Source organism: Equus przewalskii, chromosome 10 (assembly GCF_037783145.1).
Source record: "Equus przewalskii isolate Varuska chromosome 10, EquPr2, whole genome shotgun sequence".
Taxonomy (NCBI): domain Eukaryota; kingdom Metazoa; phylum Chordata; class Mammalia; order Perissodactyla; family Equidae; genus Equus; species Equus przewalskii.
This window is the reverse complement of record NC_091840.1, coordinates 25,982,878-25,997,755: the sequence shown is the minus strand read 5'-3', so window position 1 is coordinate 25,997,755 and position 14,878 is coordinate 25,982,878. Positions and strand designations below refer to the sequence as shown.

At 56.3% G+C, this 14,878-nt stretch overlaps 1 protein-coding gene across 1 annotated transcript; it reads right to left on the bottom strand.

Moving 5' to 3' along the window:
- Positions 1-1,864: 1,864 nt before the first annotated feature.
- On the bottom strand, positions 1,865-14,521 carry TMEM92 (transmembrane protein 92). Its single transcript, XM_008517979.2, has 7 exons — positions 14,369-14,521; positions 8,810-8,872; positions 6,572-6,805; positions 3,995-4,020; positions 3,074-3,148; positions 2,707-2,902; positions 1,865-2,479 (listed from the first exon to the last, which is right to left on the bottom strand). The coding sequence occupies exons 3-7, from the start codon at positions 6,638-6,640 to the stop codon at positions 2,366-2,368; spliced, it is 480 nt and encodes a 159-aa protein (XP_008516201.1). The 5' UTR covers positions 6,641-6,805; positions 8,810-8,872; positions 14,369-14,521; the 3' UTR covers positions 1,865-2,365.
- Positions 14,522-14,878: the final 357 nt, after the last annotated feature.

Sequence of the window (14,878 nt, the reverse complement as noted above, 5' to 3'; positions counted from 1 at the left end):
CTATAAGGTTTTGGTTCATATCATTCTAGATTTTTTCTATACATTTGCAAAGAGGAAATATATATATATATATATATAATATGTATGATGGAGTATATATGTACAAATTGAGATCTGCGACTTGCCTTTTCTCTGTAACAATAAATGATGAACATCGTGCCATGTGGGTTCTTCAGATTCACTTCAGTCTTTGTAAAGGCTGCATAGCATTCATAATAAGGATGTACCTGGTTTATTTAACAGGCTCCTGTCAATGGACATTGAGGGTGTTTTCAGCTACAATGCTGTGATGGACATGTCTTTGAGCCCTTTTGTAGGAGCATTTCTGGAAGATCAATCCTAGAGTGATGTGCATTTTAACTTTTAATGGATACTCAGTGCCAGGCATAGTGCCCGACACATGGTAGGAGCTTTGTAAATGTCTGTGGCATGAATGGATACTGGTAGATTTCCCTCCAGGAAGATCACACCATTTTCACCCTCACCAACAGTGAACAGAGAGTCACAGAACTCGCCATTTCTGCCACTAGTTCCCAGGAACGCTGGGCTTCAGGATGACCACTTTCCTCCAGGCCACTCTGCTGCTGCGGGGGAGGATTTAAAGGCCCAATGCCATCTTTGATGAAAGAAAGGAAGCGTGCAGGCTGAGGGTGACCTCCTCCTCTGGGTCTGCAAAGCCCATTGTCAACATCTTCCCACTGGGGTGTGTTTACCACAGTGAGGGCAACATCAGCCCTGGGGCTTCACTAATTGGAGCTGGTTACACTTACACAAAGCACTCACATATCCTCCTTCTGCTCCCCCCACCCCTCGCACCCCATCAGCCCCTGAAACTGAAGGGAAACTTCCTATGGCTGGGCTCCTTCTCCTACTGCCAATTCTGGCACTATGTCCTCAGTAACTACTGTTCTCCCCTCTGGGGCCCTGTCTCCAGCAGGAACCCCAGCCAGACAGCCCATGTTCCTAGCATCTTTGGGGAAGGCTGAACAATCTCCCTGCCCCGTACCTGGGTCCTGATGCCCCAAGGATGGGTATTATTGGGAGAGCCATGGAGGATGCATCCCTGCCAGCACACCAGGCCCAGCTCTACCTCCAATCCTCCCAGAAGCTCTGGCCAGCTTTGCTGCTATGCCCTCCACCTGGGGAGGAAGGCTGGCATTCATGGGCTACAGGGGAGCAGCGCAAAGGCAGGGTCAGGGGGGAGGAGCCCAGCCCTGCCTGAGCCCCAAGACACTGGCACGGGGGTCCCTCTCACTCTGCATGCCCTGTGCCAGCCTCCTAGCTCCACACTTTGCTGCAGACCCCCACAGGGACCAGTGCCCCTCAAAGACTCTCGCACGCTGCAATGGTGAATGACTCTTTCCTCTTAAGGGTTAACCTCACAGATGGGGCTGAGGTGGCGGTGCCCAGAACCACACAAGGTGGAAGAGAAGAGTGGGTCTGCCCTCTCCTCTCCTCGCTCCAGGAGATTCCAGGGGGGCGCTGATCAAGGAGTCTGGAGGCCCTACCCCACAGATGGCCCGCCTCCCTGACTCCTCTCCTTTGCCCCCTTCTCAGCCCCATGGAGTCAGGGAGCTGAGCTCTGTCTCCTTGGGAAAGCAGTGGGAGGATTGGATGGGGAAGCACACAACGGTCCCTCACACCCCATCCCCAGCTCCCTGTCCAGGCTCCTTAGCACCCAGAGACCTCAAGAAACCAGCAGTCAAAGCATGTGCAAAGAGCCTTTCCCGGAGGGTGGCCCTGGACCTACTGTCCTCCCAGGCTCATCATCAACCCAGCCAGGGAGGACTCACGCATGGTGGGATTTTGCACGCAGTCCCCCAGCAGAGCCTGGGCTCACCTCCCGCCGCACCCAGAGGCAGACTCTCAGCAACAACCAGCTAAAATTTAGTGAGTACACATGTTGGGGGGAGCAGTACAATGGGGTCTTCATTCAGATAGAAGTGCAAGGTGGCTCAGAGCTCATCCGGTCCCATCTCCCACGGGCGCAGAAACGCCCTCCATAATATCTCACAGCTGGCTGTCCAGTCCAGATTCGTACACTTCCAGAAATGGGGCTCTCTCCACTCCTCGGAGTGGCCCACTCCACTGTCGAGCACCTCTAACTGTTGACATTTTCCTCCTGGCAGCCTCTAAATTGGGCTGGAGGCACAGGGTGGACACTGTTGCTCCAGCCCAGCCCTCGGGACAAGAGAGGCAGCCGGGATGGAGCAGGGGCAGGAAAAAGAATAAGTTAAATCCAAGAATGGCCAGAGATGTGGCAGGATGGGCAGTGGGCATTCCAGGGGTCCCAGGCGTCTCTGGCTTGCTCCAGGAGGCGTGGCGGAGGAGGTGGCTGACGGCAGGATTCCAGGCAGGAGGTGGATCAGAAGGCTGGGTTGTCGACGCCCCTGAGTGTCCCAGCATTCTCTTCAGGCCTGAAGCTGTAGGGAGGGGGTGGCTCCATGGGGGGCAGGCTCAGGACAGGTTTCAGAATAATCTGCAGGGAAGAGAGGGGACACACATTCTTCTTAGGGCCTGTTGCAGGCCATTGCCACTCACCGTGCTGGTGGTGGCATGTTTACCAGGGAGAGGGTGACCTGATGCTTATTGCAGAGCCCTCTCTAGAGTCCAGAGGCCTCCCCTGCCCCTGCTGCTCTAAATATATGGACAATAGGGAGGTATGGACGGCTGAGGAGCAGAGAAGGGATTGGAACAGACACCCACCTCGCTGTAGGGGGGTGGGGGCTCTGAGGCGGACGCCCTGACCCTCTCTGGGGAGGCAATGTGGGGCCGCTCTGGAAGCCTCTCACGATCCACTGGGCTGTCCTGCTCCGGCTCTCTGCAGTTCTGACAGAAGCGCTTGACCAGGCCACAGATGCACAGGAGAGGGAGGATGATCAGGAAGATGATGACAAAGATCCTGGGGTGAGGAACCACCACCGTCACCCAGGGGGACATTGAGCGCCCCCTGCTTCCCTCCCTCCCTCCCTCCCACGACCTACACCCAGCCCCTCGGCAGGAAGTCCAGCCTACCCTATGTGGACCAGGCCCCTCGGAGGACGGAGCCCAGAGGAGCTGGCCCTGGACTCACCTCAAGGGGCCGGAGAAGATCTCATACTCTTGGCAGCAGCTGTCACCACAGCATTTGAATCCCTGGGGGCAGGTGCTGGCAGGGAGCAGAGAGAAGGTGCTGGTACCAAGGTGGGGAGGCAGAAGGATCCCAGCCTCTCCAACACTCACCCATATACTCGGGGCATGAGCCACGCCCCAGCGGGGTGGGGGTTATGGGCCCCCTTCGGCTCAGTGGGAGGAACCTGGGGGTAGGATCAGGACCTGGGTTCCTGGCTCATCTCACCACCAGCCTTGTGCACTTGTGTAAAGCTATGCTCCTTGCTGGACCTCACGTGCCTCATCTATAAAATGGGGGTAATGGATGTCCTGTCGACCTCACTGGGCAGGTGTGGGGATTGAGAGTTGTAGTGGCTACAGCATCACTCTAAGGAGATGGAGAGAGAGGGGCAGCGGGGAGTGTCCAGGAGCTAACTGGAGGAGGAGCGAGCCCCTGCTGGGGCCCATGGAGTAGGAAGCAGGAAGGAGAGGTGCTCCTAGAACATCCAGTGCTGACTTGATAGAAACGCTTTTCTGCCCGAGACCACTGCTCGGTCCCTCCTCATTGTGCACAGGCTTCTTGGCATGTATGTATTAAGGTTGGCACCGACTTTTGTCCCCCTTCCCAGGGGTACCCTCGGAGGGGGGAGGGCCTGAGACTGCAGCGAGGGTGAGCATTCCACCCCCTGTGGAACTGCCCCGGGGTAGGCTGGGGGAGGAAGGAAGGGGGCGCTGTCACCCTCTCCCTCCTTCTCTGGGTTGGGGAGATGAGGGGGAGGATGGTTTCTTCTGGCTGGAAGGGGAGCCGGTGAGGATGGTACCCCCTCCCCATGAAGGCAGACAGGGCAGGATTTGGGGTGTCTCCTTTCCAGACTGGAAGTTATAGCCCAAATCCCAGACTTACAAGAAGATGCCACATTTGGCTGCAGCCTGTGGAAGAAAAGAGGCAGAGGTTAGGGGTCATAAACTGGAGGTGGGGTCTCCCCCCAGACACTGCCCAGGTGCCTGACAGCCAGCAGGTCCCCAATGGATCCATATCTTCCCCCAAGTCTGCTTTCCACCTCACTCCACAAGTTCCCCAGGTCACTGACTGGAGCCCCAGCTGCCACCTGGCGGCCCCAGCTCTCCTTCCCATGCTCAGCACACCCCACACCACATTCGCTCATCCACAGGTCTGTAAGTTTACACCTTCTGGCCACCTCAATCCATCTCCTTTCCATGCCCTCGATGGTCCAGGACGCCAGCAACTCTCCTCCTGCAACCCGAGTCACTCCTGATACTGTGGGCAAGTTCCTATCCCACAAATCTCATCACCTGCCACCTTGCTGGAAGCTCCCTTCAGGGGTTCCCTGGGGCCCAGACCCCCAGCCATCAGCCTTAGCCCTGCTCCCCCTGGGCCCGCTGGCCTGCACACCCACTGGAAGTTCCCTGCACACGCCTGGCTGTTTTACACTTGCGTGCAGGGGCAGGCCCTCTTCCCCCAGCCTCATGGTGTGCGGAACCTCCATTCATCCTTCCGATCCCTGCCTGGGGGGGGGGGGCGGGTCCTTGCTCTGCAAAGCCCGCCAGACCCTCCTCTCCGGACCCAGCTCCTCCCTCCTTCCCTTCCTCTCCTGCACTAGTTCTGCAGGACAACCAGGGTACTGTTACAAAATTTAACCCGATTAATAGCAGTTTGGTGTATAAGCCCTCCTCAGAACATTCTTCCCCCAGATATCCACGAGGCTGGCTCCGGCAGCCCCCTCTCTGACCATCTCACTTAAAATTACATCTACTCCCCCAAAGCACTCCGCTGCCCCTCACTGTGCTTAATTTTTCTGCATGGCTCTTATCAACATCTGTATATTTTATCTTGCTAATTGTCTGTCCCCTCAGTAGAATGGAACCTCCATGAGGGCAGGGATGTTTGTCTATTCATCACTGTTGAAAAGCCAGCAGTCACAATATTGGCAGAATGAATGAAGGAGCATTCATTGTCACCTGGTTTCATTCCATCCTGGTGGCTCCCAGACTGCCCCCCAGACTGCGAGGGAGGAATGCAGGTACAGGAACACCAGGAATGGGTGGTTATGTCACCCCACCCCAGCCTCTGGGGACAACCAACTACAATAAGAAGCGGACTTTCAGGAGACCACCTTATCTTTATAGCTTTACTTGAAATAATAACATTTCAGTTGCTAATGACAACAACAGTTTGGCTAAGAATACCAGTGACAGCCAATAATAGTTGGGCTGATTCCCCTTTTCGGAGCTCAGTCCCCTGTGAGCCTTGGCTGGTGGGGACAGAGAAGGTGAGCGCCACATAGCACACTGGGGTGACTGCAGAGTTGGGGCAGACCAAGGGGTCCGGGGACTGAGCGGCACCCCTTCCCCGTCAGATCCCAGCCTGCCCCTCCTCCCTTTCCTGGCTTCCAGTTAAGGACAGATAATGAACAGGTTTAATACATTAATCCCGAGTTCCTGTTTGGGAGGCGGAGGCAATGTCCCAGGTTCTCTTCTCCCATTTTAACCAGGGGGTGGTCTTGTCTGAGGTGGTTCAGAGCCTGAGTTTGATCAAGTGTTGAGGTGACCTTGGGCAACCTCAGCTTGCTTACCCGTGAACTGGGGCATTAACGCACCTGCGCTCTGCAGCTGTTGGCAGGAATCAAGAGGATGCTCAGCCCAGCGCTGGCACAAACTGATCACTAGTGATGGAGCAGGCAGACCAGGCCTTCAGGGGCAGAGCCGCCCTGAAAGTCGGCACAGCTGTGTGAATGTTCTGGGGAGCGGCCAGGGATTTCCCGCGGATTCTTACACAGAAGTAGGCTAGAAATCCGTGTTCTAGACCCATGTCAGTTTCCAGGATAATCTCCCATCACAAAACTGGATAGACTTCCCCTACCCTGTCTCACGCTCAGAATCACAGATGACAGAGGTCACCCCAGCCTTGGGTCAGGCAGCCAAATCAAATCCTACCACGGGCTGGAATACTAGCCCCTCTCCTAGAAGGGGACAAGGGAGCCTCCTCTCCCCTAGGGCACAAGCAGACAAACACAGTCCCAGAGAGGGCCAGGACTTCCCCAAGGTGACACAGCACTGGAAGGACAGAGCTGGGGAGACAGGCTGGCCAGGCGTCCAGACCTCCGTCCCAGCTAGTGCCCGCTTTCTGACGCAGCAGGAACGAGCGGGAAGGACGAGCCAAGGCTAATACGAGGGCAAAGTCCCCACTCAGAGAGAGACGCTGGGTGTCAATGGTGGTAGGCAGGGGCCAGGTCCCACTACACAGCCGCCCCAGGTGAGGGAACTCAGGTCCTCTCAGGGCCTCCCTCCACTGCCCCCACCTTCACTTCCCCAGCAAAAAAAGAGAAAGGAAATTGCTTAATTGCGTGTGGTCACGAGGAAATCCTGACAATGGAAGGTGGTGACCGGACTTCAGAAGCAGGCCCCTGTGCCACAAGGGTAGGCCCGGAAGGTTCAACAGCTTCACCTCCCAAGCGCTCACCTGTTGGAGGCCGGCCAGGAGGCTGAGCAGCAGGGAGAATACGAGGCCGGAGACCCAGGCGTCGGACATCCTGGCATGGGGGCCACTGAGCTTCCGTGTGTAGGGGGAGGAGGGCAGAGGCGGGGCCGCGACCTCTCCCACTTCTCTCCACCTATGGGGCCCCGCCTCGGGTGGGGGAGGAGCCTATGCCCAGGGATGGGCTGGACTTGGGGCGGGGAGGGGAGAGGAAGAGGTCTGGGTTGGGTTTTAGGAATTGGGAGGTTGAAGAGATTTTAACAGATAAAAGAAGATTGTAGGGTCAGTTCACGACTGCTGAGCTACTCCTTCCTAACCCCCAACTCCTCCACCCCTACGTGGTCCCAGGCTTAAGGGCGGGAGTGCTGTGCCTGGCAAGGGGAGAGGGGGTGCAGGCAGAGGGAGCAAGAACACTGGAAGTCCCTTCCCACTTGGACTTCTGGGGGCCAGAGGTTAAGAGAAAGGGGAGGCGAAGGCTCTGGAGTGGATTGAGGGGATTGTATGGGGGAGGTGTCATCTTGATTTTTTGGCCAAGAAGGGAGGGAGGGGCGGCCTGGCTGATTTCTGGGGAAGATTCAGGACACGGCACTGGTACATTCACTCCCTCCCCACCTCCCTTGAAATCCTGGGAGGAGGTGTTGGTACGCTTCCTCCATTTGACTACAGGGGAAATTAAGGCCCCGGGATTCAGAGACTTGCCCCCCGGGGCCGCAGCTGGGGCAGAGCGGCAGCCCGGAGAGCGGGCCCATCCGCATTCCTGGAAAGACCCCGCGGAGGCGGTATCAGCGGGGAGGGGCCGGATTCCGACCATCGGCGGCTGCGCCCCAGCGCTCGGGGCGCCGTGCTTCCCGATTCGGCCGACAGGTGGCAGCATCGCCCAACGCGGGATTCCCCGGGAGCGGGAGGCGCGGGGCCGGGACCTGGGGCTGCGGTTCCCTGAGCTCCCTCCTAGGAGAGCCGGCTGGTGGGCGGGGTGGGAGGCCGTCTCCGAGGGTGATAGGCGCAGGCTGAGAGCCAGACGCCCAAACAGGGATGAAACTTGTGGAGATCGTGCGGGAGTTGGAGAGATGGAGCCAGGACGCCTGGGGAGGGGGCGAAGTGGAGATGGTGGGTGGGGTGCTGCTCCCTGACCCGAGGAAAGGGGGAGGGGGCTCCGGGAAAGGCTCTGTTCTTAGGTCTTTAGATGTCTCCTGCTGTCTCAGTTCTGACTTTGCTAGTGAAAAATGTCCTGAACTTAGGAAAGGACAGCCGTCCTCCTGTGACCGCTTTCTCTTTAACTCTGGTTGTCATCTCTCCCAGTTGTATCTGTCTTGTATTTAACCTCTCTTCGTCCCTCCCCGTTTCTGTCAATCTGTCTTCCTGTTTCAGTTTCTTGCCTCTCTGGCTCCATGTGGCTTCTCTGCGTTCCTGTGTGTTCTGTTTTCCCATCTCTGTTCTCTCTGCCTGGATCTCGCTTTGTCTGGGCGGGAGAATCTGTGTGTCTCTGTCTTTCCATTTACCTTGTCCCTGGTTTGGTCCTGTGTCTTCCTGTCTCTTTGTCTGTTTCTCACTGACTCTCCTAGTCTCTCTCTCCCAGTATATCTCTCTCTGATCCCTCTGCTCTTCCCCTCTTTCCCTGTCTCTGTTTCTCATTATCTCTTGGCCCTTTTCGGCCCCGGAGGACAGAATCTTCCATTCTTCTGATCCAAGTGGCATTGGGGTCTGGCCCCAGAGAATGCCCTCTCTATTTGCAGTTGCTGGTGACTCTGAGCTTGAAGAAGGGAATAAAGACACACCTCTTCCCTCGTTCCCCTGGAGTTGGCTCTGGACCCAGCCTGCCCCTCTGCCAAGGAGGACCTAGTCCAGAGAGCGCTGGAGCCTTCTCCCAGCAGCACCCACACTGCTGCCTCCTTAGTGAGGTCCTTGCTGACTTGGGCTTCCAGGGCTGTCCTGCCTCTGCCCTGGCCCCACTGGAACAACACCCGAGGCCTGGGGTATCTCTCCCACACCCCCTGCCACTCTGCCCAGGCCTGGGGCCCTACAGAGATGTGGCCCTTAGGGGAGGGGAAGATGGGTGAGCTTAGGGGAGGCGAGTGTCCTGGGGAGTGAAATGAGGGTGCCAAGAAGGGCGTGGGGAGGCCTGAGGGGTAGGCTTGGGAGTCTGGGAGGGCTTGAGAGGGGCAGGGACCAGGCAGGCACCAGTGCCCCAAGGAGGGGCTGGAGGAGGGCAGAGACTGGCATTACCTCCTCTGGCTCTCTGCTTCCACCTGACACAGATTTATGGTTGCCAGACAAAAAACAGGATGCCTAAGGAGACATGAACAGACATTTCTCTAAAGAAGATATATGGATGGCCAACAGGCGCATGAAAAGATGTTCATCATCGCTGATCAGGGAAATACAAATCAAAACTACACTAAGATATCACCTTACACCCATTAGAATGACAAAAATAACCAAAACAAATAGTAACAAATGTTGGAGAGGTTGCGGAGAAAAAGGAACCCTCATACTCTGCTGGTGGGAATGCAAACTGGAGCAGCCACTATGGAAAACAGTATGGAGATTCCTCAAAAAATTAAAAATAGAACTACCATACGACCCAGCTATCCTACTACTGGGTATCTATCCAAAGAGCTTGAAGTCAGCAATCCCAAAAGTCCCGTGCACCCCAATGTTCATTGCAGCATTATTTACAATAGCCAAGACGTGGAAGCAACCTAACTGCCCATCAACAGATGAATGGATAAAGAAGATATGGTACATATATACAATGGAATACTACTCAGCTGCAAAACAGAACAAAATCATTCCATTTGCAACAACATGGATGGACCTTGAGGGAATTATGTTAAATGAAATAAGCCAGATAGAGAAGGACAATCTCTGTATGACTCCACTCATATGAGGAATTTAAAAATGCAGACAAAGAGAACAGATTAGTGGCTACCAGGGGAAAGGGGAATGAGGGGTGGGCACAAAGGGTGAAGTGGTGCACCTACAACACGACTGACAAACAATAATGTACAACTGAAATTTCACAAGATTGTAACCTATCATTAACTCAATAAAAATTAAATTAAAAAATGTTTAAATAGATAAAATTTATTTATCTATCTAAAAAAAAAACCACCAAAAAACACAGGATGCCCAGTTAAGTTTGAGTTTCAGATGAACAACTAAGTTTTGGTATAAGTATGTCCCAAATAAAATTTATTCGTTGTTTACCTGAAATTCAAATTTAACTGAGTGTCCTGTATTTTTATTCGTTAAATCTGGCAACTCTACCCATGTCCTTAAAATGTCATAGGAACAGACATTGGAGAATGGCTCCTCCACCTGGTGCCCCACATCTTCCCAATGGGAAAATGAGGCTTGCGGGGCAGAGTCCAGAGGTCTTCTGGAACCTGCCTTGGGTCCCCAGTGTTTTCCATGACACCAAACTAATCTTCTATGCTCCTTCCTGTATAGGGGGACGGGGTGCAGGGCCTAGAGGTGGGTGGTCCCAGCTCAGGCCAAGAACACTAAGCCCTGTTGTCAGCATCCATCATGGCTCCTGGGGCCCCAGCATTCTTGGTGGGTGAGGTCAGGTGGGGGTGGGGGCACAGAGGGGCCCCAGACTGACCAGACAGGGAGCTGTTCGTGTCTAGAGGCAGGAGAGTCCTGGATAAGGGCAACATCTTCTGTGCAACACTTAATCTGGCCATGGGAGGGAAGTGTGTGCGCGCGTGCGCGTGCACGTGCATGCTCAGGCTTGCAGGGACCTGGGCGGGGAGGTCCAGAGACCTCATGCCGTCAGTGGGTCCCCCTAGATTCCATGCCAAATTCCATCTGTGGTTTCCCAAAAGCGGCAAAGTTGAAATGTCTTCATACTCGCTCGCTTGCCGCCTCCCCAGCCCATTCGCTGAAGAAGGAGCTGATTGTCTGTGCGTCCTACAAGGACCCAGCTGGAAGGGCCCCGGAGGTCAGCTGGGCCACTCGCTCCCTTCTCAGAGAAGCCAGCTGGAGCCCAGAGGGGCAGGAAGGCCAAGTCACACGGGCCACTGGGGCTGAGTCAGGACCAGAATCACGCAGGTCTGGAGACCCCACAGCCAGAGGCAGCCTCAGAGGCAGCACACACGTCAGGCCTGGGGAGCTGCTGCTCCAGATGGAGGAACCCCCCACTGAAGGTTGAGGTAGGAGGCCTTGTCAGGCCTGGCTCAGCCCAGCCTGCGGAGCCAGGCCCTGGGTGGGGGAGAAGAGCCAGGCTGAGCTCTGTTCCTCTCAGCCCCCCTCCCTGCCATACTGTGGGGACACCAATACCCATAATGGCTTATGGCACTGGGCTGAGATCTTTCCTTCCAAAGCCTCCGGGACATCTGCTCTAGCCCGGCTCTGCCTGCAGGGACAGTATTGTGTTGTGTTAGGAATTGTGCCACCACCACATTGCTATAGTGTGCTGTGTGACCTGAGTCAAGAAACTAAACTTCTCTGTGCCTCTCTAAACTCATCTGTGAAGCAAGGCATTGGATAACAGCACCTCCCGTATCAAATAGGGTCATTGCGAGGATGAAGTAATAAGCCATCCGTGTCTGGCACTCAGTAATGGTAAATAAATGTTAGCTTAATAATAATAAGCAGTAAGTGTTTTGTTCCTGGCAGAGGAGAGGGGCCCAAAGTTCCTCTCTCCATTTCATGCAGAATGAGGTGCCAAGGACTTAAGAGTCTTGCTTCCCTCTGAGCACCGCTCTGGGCCCCTCTGGATGGGCCACAGACTCCAGCTCCAGTTCCCCAGAATGCCCTGCTTACTAGCCCCCTCTGCTGTCCATTCAGTGCTCTGGGCCCCTCCCAAGGGCCAGGTCAGAGAGGCAGGGCCAGTGGCCAACTTCAGAGGACGACTTGATAACGACCCCCTCCTCCTGGAGGGCCACAGAGGACGGGATGTGGCAGTGTGGGCCCCAAGGTTTGAGCAGTTCCCTCTCCTCCTGGTTTGTCCTCCTCTTCTGCTCCCCCACTGCCCACTAAGGCTGGATGGGCCTCGCGGTGGGTGCTCACTCCTCCCTCAGGCTGAGAGCTCGGGGGACGGAGACTGTGCCGGTCACAGGTGTCCCCTCTGCACCCATGCAGTGTGGCTCCCTAGGGCCACCACAACTGTCTTCAACAAGGCCTCCAGCCTGGTCTCCCATTACCCCTGTTGGGGCGTGCCACCCACTTGCTCCCTGTCTTCCAGAGGACCCCCACTTCTGCCTGAATTAAGTCCCATCTCAAAGAGACCTCCAGGGTCCTTCATAACCGCTCCCACCTGCCCGTGCAGTGTGCTCTCCTTCTCCTGCCCACCTGTTCTCCAGCCCCTCACCTGACCACCCTTTCGGCTTCCCTCCTTTCCTCTCCACTGAGAACACCTGTCGCCAACCACTCCCTGAACCGTAACAAAGTCCCACCCATCTTTCAAGGCTCGGCTCAAATACCACCTCCTCCAGAAAGCCTTCCTGGACTTAGATCTTCCCACAAGAAGTGATTGTCCCCTCCCTGCTCACCCACCGTGGCCTTTCCTCTGGGCCTCTCTGACGCCCTTGGCTACTCTCCCTTGAAGATGTGTGTACATGTCCTAATGTTCCCACCAGGCTGCGGGGGCTGGCCCAGTTCTGATTCAGCTTTCATTTCCCCATGGCGCTTTGTTCCAAGTAAACACTGGCTCTGTTGTCACTGAACTGAAGTTGGTTGGGGGCCTCCCAAGGTCATGGACCAGATTTCTCAGAGGGGATAGGGAATGAATTTCCAAAGTCCTTGGTGGGGGGCTCTCGGTTGGGGGTATTGTTCCAGACTGACTGGACTCCCCATCTCCACTGGCTGTGTGTTTTGGGGAGGCCACCTCTTCTGCTTTCTGCTCCCTCCCCGAGGGTACGCATACTCCCCAAGTGAGTAAGATGGCTCCCTAGGGACCGAGCGACTCCTACGTGGTGTGCCACAAGGAATGCTGGGCTCACTGTCCACCTTCCAGGAGGAGGCAGGATGCATGTTGGGTTGCCAGTAGGAATTCTTGGCCAGAGGACCAGGGTCTGAGTCTCCTTCCCAGCATTCTTTTGGAAATTGAAGCCCACTGCCTCTCACCATTCTTAGGGTGATGGGTGTGGGAGTGGGGAAATGACTTCCAGAGTTGACCCCAGCTCTGAGCTGCCAACCTGTGGGCCAAGAGGGTGGAGGGAGGTGTGCCACCTGACAATTAACGGTATAAGGAGCTTATTATCCTAATGAGCGGGTAGAGGAGCTCAGCTAATGCTCACCTTCCCCAAGGCTTAGAGAGACAAAAACGGCATTTGGAGCCATTATCCTTCTAAAGAGTAGGTTTCCGGGGCACAGCCAGGGATGGAAACACCTCCAGGAGGCGGGGTGAGGAGTGAGGCGAAGGCTGAGCTCACAAGCCTTGGCTGGCTGGGGTGGCAGGGTGGCCGATGAGCAGAGCCACTAAGACTCTGGCGGGAGGAGCTGAGCCAAAACCAGGTTAAAGGTCTTGAGAGCGCCACCCCCACCCCCGCACCCTCCCCCCACCCCTGACCCTGGCACCCTCCCTCCGTGGCTCCCTCTCCCCAAGGCTTTCCTGCCCCTCCCCCTCTCCGCAGCCCCACCCTTGCTGTTGACTCTTTGAGATAAGACACTGTAGTCAGAGAGAAGAAAGGGGTTCGGGAGCCCCCAGGGCCCTACTTTATAGCTCTGCTCCTATTGGCCCCTTGAAAGAGGGTTCTACCACACTGGCTTGTACGTTCCTCTGCTCAGATCCAAATGTTACAGGGGATTGTGGTTAGACTTCAGAAGGACTTCCCAGTCCCAAAGAAGCTGGGGGTTGAGGCCAGCCAGTGGAGAAGGTAGCCCCCTCTGTGGGCTGGGCGTATTGAGGGGAGCGCCTCTAAAGGGTCTGGGGGCTCAGACTAAAGTGCAGAGAAGGTACAGCTTGGGACATCCCTGAAGCTGATCACCATCTAGGGACCTGGGAATCTGTAGGCAAGGAAGGAGTGCGAGCAGAGGGACCGGGAAGCGAGGCCGGCAGAAACCACATTCTTCTGCAAATCATAGCTCCTCTAAGCCGCCACATCATCTGGCCCCCAGCCGACTTGGCTGCAGTTGTGTGCACGCACGCATGTGTGGGCGTGTGCAGTGTGTCTGTATGTGTATACATATATGTGCATGCATGTATGCACACCACCCCGCCTCCTCTGCTGATGTGGCAGCCCCCACTCAGCCCCCCCCCCGCCCCAGCTTCCTTATCACCAGGCCAGCCTATAGGGGGCTGACTGTAGGATCCCCTCACCCCAGTGGCTCTGTTAGCACCTCCTCCCTCTCTTGTTAGCGCCTCACAGCCCCTCTCTTCCTCCGGCCCCTGCTGTCCCCAGAGAGAGGCCCCATGGCTTGCAGCCCAGCTCTTGTCTTTTGACTCCACTTCAGCTTCTCATTTTCCAAAGCTTCCTTCTTCTCGCAACCCCTAAGCCCCCTAACCTCCGCATCCTCCCTCGTCCACAAGGACACGTCCTTTCCTTAACGGGGGAGCTTGGGGGATGAGGTTGGTGACCCTCCAGTTTAGCACACACTCCTCTTCCAGGCTGGGGCACAAAGCCAGCCCCCCCAAATCAGCCTCTCCTGCCTAGAGGGTGGGAGAGGGCAAGTTTGGGAGGGAGCCCTGGACTAGGGGCCAAAGCTAATTCATGGTGCCAGCCGCGCCAGCCTCAAGAGGGCAAATCGCCACTCTCTCTACAGCACTGAGGGGTGGAGGGAGGATGGAGGTACAAGTGTCCTCTTCCGCCTACCCATTCCAGGACAGCTGCGCCCCACCTGAGTCTGGGCTGCCGGGCGGGACAGGGTGGTCCTGCGCCCGGATCCGGAGCCAGGCTGTCAGGCTGCGAGGACTGCAGGTTTCCTCTGCTGAAGGGCCCCTTCCTGGCGGCTTTGATGTGTCTGCGAGGTTAGTGAAGGATGTTTGGCTTCAGGGCCCAGCGCCAGGATAAACTCCCTCTGCCTGCCAGGCCAAACCACTGCCGCCCCAGCGCTCGGCTCAACTGCCTTCCTCAGCCTGGAGCCTGCCTTCCCCAAGGCCAGCGCTGCTCTGCCCACCCATTGGGGTGGGCACCGAATGGCAGTGGTTACTACTACCAGGGAGAGGCCCTGGGGCAATGGATGTCCTGTCATGGAGGTTGGCACTGGGGCACCCACCTGCCTGCTAGGTGACCAGGGGCCTGGCCCAGGTCGGGGTTGAGGGGTTGGACCCCAGCTGCTAGTAGGGATGAGAGTGAGATGGAGTATGGGGGAGGGGAGGGGGTGTCCACGTGGAGCTGCCTGCACAGG

Bases quoted from the DNA above. Each gene is read 5' to 3' on its own strand.
- TMEM92 (XM_008517979.2), bottom strand. From the start codon at position 6,640: ATGTCCGACGCCTGGGTCTCCGGCCTCGTATTCTCCCTGCTGCTCAGC. The intron at 2,903-3,073 runs GTGAGTCCAGGG...TCCTCACCCCAG, and splicing joins ATCTTCTCCGGCCCCTTGAG to GATCTTTGTCATCATCTTCC. The intron at 2,480-2,706 runs GTGGGTGTCTGT...TCTTCCCTGCAG, and splicing joins CCCCACCCCCCTACAGCGAG to ATTATTCTGAAACCTGTCCT.